Genomic DNA, 8,765 nt, shown 5'->3' on the forward strand with positions numbered 1-8,765 from the left:
GTGCTAGTAGAGCTCTGGCTTGACTATTGAGAATAAGTGGGCCTGAACACCATGGGTCATGCCAGTACCATTGCCATTTGCAATACAATATCTAATGAACTTCCATGATATCTCTCTGTTTCATTATGCCTCTCCACACCCATGAACAGTCCCTCGGGGCTTTGATGGTCCAAAAATGTTTTTGCTTGATGTGATGTTGCCATGACCATTTGACCCATAGACAGTCTGATTTCTATGCAAGTTTAAAAACCAGACCACAATATGCTGCTTTATTCCAAACTCTAGGGTCAACAAGGCCAATCCCTCCGTGTTCTTTATCTAGTCTGAGGGTCGCACTACTCGCATGATGCATCTTCTTTTCCATTGTTTGGCCCTGCCCATATAAACCTGTTGCATAACTTTGCCACCTTTTCTATCACATTCTTAGGAAGAACAAAAATTTGAGCCCAGTAGGTTTGAAAAGAAGATAGGATTGATTTCACCAATTGCACTCTTCCGGATCTGTTGAGATCTTTGTTCTTCCAGTTAGATATTCTAGCATAAATCTTCTCTATTAGCGGCAAACATTCTCTGATGCCAAGTCTCGTTGCAGTGAGGGGGAGACCTAAGTAGGTAATAGGTGGAGCGACCACTAAGATATTCAAAACTGCTGCCAACTCTAGCCTTTCTGCTTCATTCATGCTGCCTGTGAGAAGTGTAGTCTTATCATTGCTGAAATGAAACCCTGTTGCATCGAAGAAAATTTTCAGAGTATCCCTTATGGCCTTCATAGATTCGATATTGCCTTTACAGAAGAGAAGCACATCATCCGCAAAACAGAGGTGTGATATTGCTAACTTCCTGCACTTTGAATGAGCACTAATTCTGTTCATCTGCAAATCTTGGTGGAGAAGTGAACTCAAAATTTCCATGACAAGTACAAACAAATACGGAGATACTGGATCACCCTGCCACAAACCTCTTTTTCCTTCAAAATAGCCTTCCGGCATCCCATTCATCATAATTAAATATGTAGGAGTTGCATAGCACATTTTTACCCATTCTATGAACAAGTTAGGAAACTTGAATTGGCACAAGATGGCTTCAAGAGCTTGCCAAGAAACAGAATCGTACGCCTTTTTAATATCAAGCTTGATTGCACATCTCTTCTGGCCATGCTTTCGAATACCCCCTTAATAGCTCATGAGCTAAGAGAAGATTGTCTTGAATAGACCTCCCCGGTATAAAAGCTGATTGGGAACTTGAGAATAGCCCAGAGATGCAAGTCTTCATCCTGTTGGTTATAACTTTCGACACACATTTATATATTATGTTACAACAAGCTATGGGTCGAAAAGAGCCAACTGAAGATGCATTTTTCATCTTTGGAATGAGACAGAGGAAGGTGGAATTTATACCTCCAATAATTTTCCCGTATGCAGGAATATATACTAGATAGCTCTGATAAACTCTGCTCCAATAGTATCCCAACTTTCTTTAAAAAAAACAGGCATTATATCCATCAGGGCTTGGTGATTTATTATCCTCCATATAGAACAAGGCTTCCTTGATCTCTGATGCAGAAATAGGGGAGATTAGAGAGATGCTTGTATTCTAATCGATCTCCTTTACTGTGAGATTATTTAGAAACCCAGAGTCACAATATGCTTCGGAGGGCACTCCCAAAATATCATAATAGAACTGGAGAAAAGCAGCTGCTACTTGATCCTTCCCCTTTCTTTTTGTGCCTTATGCATCTGTTATAATCCCTACAAAGTTTTGAAATTTTTTCTCCTTTAGCGCATTGAAAAAGTATGCACTACACTAATCTCCGAAGCATAACCAATCAATATCCATTTTATGAAAAATGTCTGCTTCCTCCATTTTAATCAAGCTACATAGCTTGTCTCGCAACTCAAACTCTTGAGCACTAAGGGAACAATCCAACGGATTCCGATGTAACAAATCTTGCACTGATTGGAGTTGCGTTCTTGCTTTTTCGACCATCCTCTGAATATCATTGCTCAAGGATCTTGCCCAACCTTTCAACATTGCCTTCAAACATTTCAGTTTCCTTGTCAACATGAATGGTGGGCTACCATGTTTTGCTATATCCCAACACTCCTTGAGAGAAGCATGGAAATCTTTGGGCAACAACCAAAAATTACAAAACCTGAAAGGGGGGTGGCTTCTACTAGCACTAAAGAACGACATAACCAAAGGGCAGTGATCTGATATTCCCTGGGTTAAAACTTCCACACTTGTGGCCAAGGTTAGAGATGTTCAGGCAACATTAACTAAGCATCTATCCAGCTTTGACCATTTTCTCATGTTCGCCCCTCCACTATTCCAAGTATAGAAACAACCTGAAGCATTATGATCAAATAACCCTGCTACATTCAAACAACTAGCAAACGGCTGAGTTTCTCTAGGATGTACAACTTTGTCTACTATTCTTTCATGGGAGAATAACCTATTGTTGAAGTCTCCCATTACACACCAAGGCCCATGGATACCTACACTTAAGGCTTTTAGCTCCTCCCACAAAATCTGCCTATCTTGATGCTTATTGCTCACGTACATGATAGTTAATGAAAAGCTGAACCCATACTACAAACTAGTAGCCTTACAGTGGAGAAATTGTCCCCCTTCCACCTCCTTTTGAACAACCAAAATACTTGGATCCCAACTGATCCAAATTTGACCATACTCATCACTAGTATAGTTATGTTCCAATTCCCATTGGGGACACACTATACTTTTAATATTCGCCATTTTCTCCATTCGAACCTTTGTTTCCAATAGTCCCATACAACTTATTTTATTCTTTTTTATAAACTTACTCAACTGCTTTGCTTTCATGCAGTCATTTATCCTCCTAACATTCCAACTACTTACTCTAATCATTGGGATGGATTATCGGCCTTTCTTCTTTCCACTCCTTTTGGTCTTCCCCCTTCCTCTCTTCCCTGACTGAGACTGCGTCTGTTGCACTGCCTTTTGCTTCTGATCGAGCTCTTGTTTGCACTGCAGACCTCTCCACTCCTTCTGATTCTGGTCTAGGCGTAACCACCTTATCCCTAAACAATTCTGGCTCAGCATTGGAAATATCATCATCTTCCAGGTCTGCAAGTTCCTCAAAAATATTTCTCTCTACACAGAATAAGTTTGCTTCAGGGTGTAGACCTCTCATTTGTTGTATAGGAGTTTGCATTGCTCCTTGGGCCTGATCCTCAGTAGGATGGTCGCCAAAATTACTCTCTACACATCCTGGGGACACTAAGTTAATATTACTGAGTGACTGGATCTCATTCTAACTCTGATGGGTCTGTTGCCCATTTTCATCCACAATACATAGGCTCATCTCTCCACTTTCATCATTCCCATTCACCAATCTTTGATCAGAATTTATAATAGCAACTGCTAGTGCCTCTATTCTTTCACTTTAATTTTCCTGCTTAGTTTCAGTTACATTACCCTCTTGACTCAGATTTTCTCCTCTAGTGCTGTCAGTTGTTGTTGTTTCACCACCATTTTGCTGAACTGCCCTTTGTCTCCATACCCTAGTCGTTCTACCAGTGCATTGATCTGTTGAATGCCCAAACTTGTTGCAATTTGTGCAAGACTTCGGTTTCCATGGATTTTCCAAAGGTATAACAACCTCCTGGTTCCTAGCTTTCACTGTTATAGCTTCTTTGTATTCATAGTTCATAGGGAACTCAATACAAAATCTTGCAAATGATAATCTTTTCCTTTTCGTTGTTGCGTCGTCCATAAACATAGGTGTGCCTCCCACTAAGCTCACAAGGTACGAGAGTCCATCAAAAGTCCACATTTCTTTTGGTACATCCAACCACTTGACCCATAGAGGGATGGATACTACCTTGTTTTTGTAGTTATCAACCTCCACTGTCCATGGCTTAACTACAAACACTTGACCCGCAATAAAGATCGGACCTTCATCCAACACCATTTGGCGATCTTCCGAGCTCGTAAAACTCATATAGAAGAGTTCCTTGTCTATGGTGATGTCAAACGACCCTTTCAATTTCCACTTTTTCTCTAGTACATCCTTTACAGTCAAAAAGGACAATCTTTTATCCAGAAAATACCCCACCAGATAATCATCCCATTCCTTTATACCTTGTTACAGTAAATCCGACAGGAATTGAGCCACTCCATCAACAAAGATGGGAGAGAAAGATTTAAAGGCCACTGTGGACTCTAATGACCCAGACCGACCAAACACGAGCTCCAGGAGGTGCCACGAGCTTATAGACCTATTTGGGTTGCTTGAGGAAGCCATAAGCTTGTTCCAACACAGAGTCCTGCTATATGCAACAAAACCCAACAGAGGGCAGGGATACCTATTCCTCCTTAATACCTCTGTGAACTCACTCTATATGTAGGGGATGATTTTACCAAAAGAGGACGAACACCTTTAAATTGCCACTAATAAACTCCCACTGTTGACAGAGGAGGATTTTACTATTAGTGGGAAGAAAACAACAAAAAACTAGATAAGAACCTACGAAGGGTTTTCTTTTGTCTAATTTTGGTAAGAAAAGATGGCACCAGATCAAGACAGCGAACTATGTTATGTTACTACCAATCACCCTACTAACGGTCCCCATGTTATGTTATGTAATAAGTTAGAAAGATTATGTAAACTAACTATCTATGCGTAAACACAAATAATCAATTAACTAAATAAATGCTTAGATCAATATTCTTACTCTCAATTCATTATGCAATATATAAAGAGTACGGATTCGTTCCACTCATAAACCATCAAGACATAAATAGAATTCAACTAATCAAATAAAATGAACAATGATGAGATTAATGATTTGAATAAGAAATTAACTATTATGATAATACTACAAATTTATACTAAATTAACTAATAATATAATGATGTGAATCAAAGATAGAGAATGTTAGAGAGAGAATTAAATCTACTTTTCAATTCCTAAAAGTGCTAGAATAGATTGTTAAGAAACCCTAATCTTTATATTATCACTAAAAGGTTAAATATAAATCTTAGACTTTTATGGTCCCTAATTCAATTATACCATCTCTAGTCATAATCAAATTAGCATGAGAGGAAGGTTTGTTTTCCATTCTCATGGAAAAACTCACAATCCTCTAGTTTAGATTTTCTCTTCTTATCTCTAAGTCAAAAAAAATCCAAACTTTAAACCTTAATCAACAAATCTATGCTAAACAAATCAAGTCCTCTCAAAGCTTCATTAACCTCCCTCTAATGGGAGTTTAGCTTTGATTCATTGGATTGAAATTACTTACAAAATAAAGGGAAAACATAATAAAACAACTTGAAGATATTTTTATTGAAGGTTTAATGGAGGCTACAAACATAAACTAATTCTAACCCTAAACTAAACTATAGAGATTACACTAATTAAACTAATGAGGGAGTAGCCAACTTTGTTTTAGCCTTAACCCTCTTTATATAGGAGAGAGTTAGATTATAATTTCGTGCATGGACTTTTAGGCTAGGTTATGGACCCATAAATCAAGTCCATAACCCAATTGGTTAAATCAAGACTTCCAATTCTAGTCGTGTTACTGTAGCACATGTTTTCACCAATTTATACTATTCTGATCGAGTCAAGGCCTAGACCATTGAAAAGAGCTTTCTGAGCTAGTCATTTTGATATAAAATGGGCCTAATTCTGAGGCCTGAGTCCAAAGATGTGGCCTTTTGAAGTTCTATTGACTTTTCTTCAGCTCTCTAATCCGGTTTGACTTTCACTTAACAGTGTTGACTTGGGCTTTTTCTCCATTAAACTTGGGCTTTCTTCATGGAACTTCTCTAGAAATCACTTTAGCTCCTTTTAGCACCTAATTAGTAACAAATTGACATTTATTCAACTCCGAAGCCTGAAATACTCAGATTGATCAATCGTCACATCCGACGTTTCAGCATGGACCTGTATTACACACATTTGTTCCAGCGCCAGATCCCCCTCTGTCATAGTGGCCTTGGGTTTTCAGTTTGAGTGATCCGAGTGGCCAGACGATTTACTATCCCATTTCTTCTATTGATGACACTCGCGTTGTACAGTTAGAGCCTGACATTGGACATCTACCTCTGGTAATTATTTTTATTGGGTTTGGTTTATTATTTTAGTTTATTATGAAAATGTCATAAATTATTAATGAATAATTATTTCAGGATGAGCTACACATGAGATACGAGACAAGCATTCGTGTAAATGATGGCATGCGCTCCACGGTATTCGCCTACAGTGTTGAGAAATAGAGACTTCTTGTAAATTATGATGATTTGCAATGCCAGGTTGATGGGCTACATGCTCAGATTGATCACACAAGGGTGAGTTCATCACATGGACAGACAAAGAGTTTAACACAAGGACAGTCGAGGAGGAGTTCACAGCAGAGGAGGCATATGTAGGAAGTGAGGACTTGATGATTTATAATATTAAGTTTGTTGTATGACGATTATTATTATTTTGTGTGATTTAGAATTGTTCATTTGATCATTTTGATAAGTTCTAATTTACTTCCTTTGATCAATTTGATTTAGCAAATGAATTGCAATTTTTATTAATAGAACGACAACTAATACATGATTGCAAAAACATAAAATAAAAATAAATAAATAAAAGACAACTATTACATATCACCCTTATTACATACTACTAGAGTTACTTTAGTTATGGGTGCTGTAATGGAAAAGGTTAAAAGTGGTTAATCATTATTTTATTTTCTATGACTATGTAACGTAATATGTTTTTTTTAATATGAATAAACTTTTATTTTATATAAATATATGTTAGTTTAAATTTATATATATATATATATATATATATATATATATATATATATAAATAAAATAGAAATTGATTAACATTATTTATTGATGATTAAGAATAAACATGTATCTACAAAATTAAATTAAATTACAATAATCAACGTCGGTCACCCTTAATACTCCATAGATGCTCGACAAGGTCGTTTTTAAGTCTATCATGCATAGTCTTTGATTGAACTCGTAGAGTCCCCTCAATGTAGTGTTCCCGAGTAGGTGGGATCTGTGGTTGCCCTTCTGGATCAGGAATGTATCTCCTCATTACATAATTTTTATTCTCAGCTCCGATTATCATATTGTGCAATATGATACATGCTCTCATAATAGTACCCATTGTCTCAACATGCCATAATTTGCAAGCTTTTGCCAAAATCCAAAATTTAGATTGCAAAACCCCAAAAGCTCTTTCAATATCTTTCCTTGCAGCTTCTTGCATCGTTGCGAACCACTTCGTCTTTAGAGCATTAGGTTTTGAAATTGTTTGTATAAATGCTGCATAGTCAGGATAGATACAATCAGCTAAATAATAACTCATATTATAGCTATGCTGATTTACATCAAAATAAATAGGTGGAAAAGTACCATTGATCATGTGCTCAAATACTGGCGAGTTGTCCAACACGTTGATGTCATTGTGTGACCCTGGCATCCCAAAGAAAGAATGCCATATCCACAGGTCTTCGGTTGCAACAGCTTTGAGAATAACAGATGGTTTTTCAGAACGACCACTGTAAGCACTTTGCCATCCAGTGGGACAATTATGCCATTCCCAATACATGCAATCAATGCTTCCCAACATACCCAGCTATCCACGTATGGCAGAATGTGCAAGCAAGCGTTATATATCTGCAATATTTGGCCTTCGCAAGTAGACTGAACTGTACAATTTTGCTAATTGCATCACAGAAATGCCTCAAGACCTGGTTTCCAGTTTGCTCGAAAATATATAATTGATCGTCAAGTTGATCAGCCATCGTACCATAACCAAGAATACGCAAAGCTGCAGCCACTTTGATAAGAAGATCTATACCAGGTTTACCAACATTATTAGGCTGAAAGTAATTAAAATGAGTCTGAATGTCATTGAAGATGTGAAGGAATAAAGATTTTTTCATACGAAAGTGCCGTTTGAAATCCTCTTTCGGAAAAACAGGTCGATCGACGAAGTAGTTGGCCTTCAAGATTTCCAAAGTCAAAGCATAGTTTCTATGTTTCACTTTTCGACCCTTCTTTGAACCACCCTGTGGTGCCTTCAGAGCATGTACTTGTGCTTGTCCAAGTACAACCAAATGGTGCTTCATAAGAGGAATGGCGTTAACAAATTCTTCATCAAGACTATCTGATGAGTCTTCTGCTGGAGAATATAAAGAAGAAGATGACGAAGATGAAGATGAAGATTGGAGGGCAAAATCTCATACACTTCATGATCCATTTTTTTGGCAATGTGTGTGTGTTGTTTGTTAAGGATTGATGTGAAATGGTTGAGTTTTTTTTATAAGAATGTTTGAGTTAAATGTATGTAAAATGAAGAAGGAGATGAGTGTAGATATATGGATGTAAAATTCTTGCAATTTTTTGCCCATTTTTTCCCGATGGAGCACGCAACATTGGCAATGGCGCGTGACGTTAGGAGTGGCGCATGATAGTACCACTGGCGTGGGGTGCTGGTCAAAATCAAAAAAAAATTTGGGGCGACATTTGCAATGGTGCGCGACAATACCACTGTCGCTCCGCATCCACATCCGAAATGCCAAATTTGCAAACAAGAATACTAACGGACAGGTGATGCGACCGAACATACTACCACCTAGAGTTGGAATTCCGGGAAATTCGAGTTTTTTCTTCAAATTTGAAGATTTTGAGAGGTGATACTACCACCTAGAGATGTTCTTATGTCTTACAACTGTGTAGTATAAGTCCATATCATTCCA

At 37.7% G+C, this 8,765-nt stretch overlaps 2 protein-coding genes across 2 annotated transcripts; both read right to left on the reverse strand.

Annotated features, from left to right (window-relative positions):
* Positions 1–6,934: 6,934 nt before the first annotated feature.
* LOC147494455 (uncharacterized) lies at positions 6,935–7,612 on the reverse strand. Its single transcript, XM_086568143.1, has one exon. It carries the CDS (start codon positions 7,610–7,612, stop codon positions 6,935–6,937), a length of 678 nt encoding a protein of 225 aa, XP_086424269.1.
* Positions 7,613–7,616: 4 nt separating this feature from the next.
* Positions 7,617–8,135, reverse strand: LOC147494456 (uncharacterized). Its single transcript, XM_086568144.1, has one exon. It carries the CDS (start codon positions 8,133–8,135, stop codon positions 7,617–7,619), a length of 519 nt encoding a protein of 172 aa, XP_086424270.1.
* Between the last annotated feature and the right edge of the window lie 630 nt (positions 8,136–8,765).

This window comes from Coptis chinensis, chromosome 6 (genome assembly GCF_015680905.1).
Source record: "Coptis chinensis isolate HL-2020 chromosome 6, ASM1568090v1, whole genome shotgun sequence".
Taxonomy (NCBI): domain Eukaryota; kingdom Viridiplantae; phylum Streptophyta; class Magnoliopsida; order Ranunculales; family Ranunculaceae; genus Coptis; species Coptis chinensis.

Excerpts from the sequence above, each read along its gene's own strand:
- LOC147494455 (XM_086568143.1), bottom strand. The coding sequence starts at position 7,612 with ATGTATTGGGAATGGCATAATTGTCCCACTGGATGGCAAAGTGCTTAC.
- LOC147494456 (XM_086568144.1), bottom strand. The coding sequence starts at position 8,135 with ATGAAGCACCATTTGGTTGTACTTGGACAAGCACAAGTACATGCTCTG.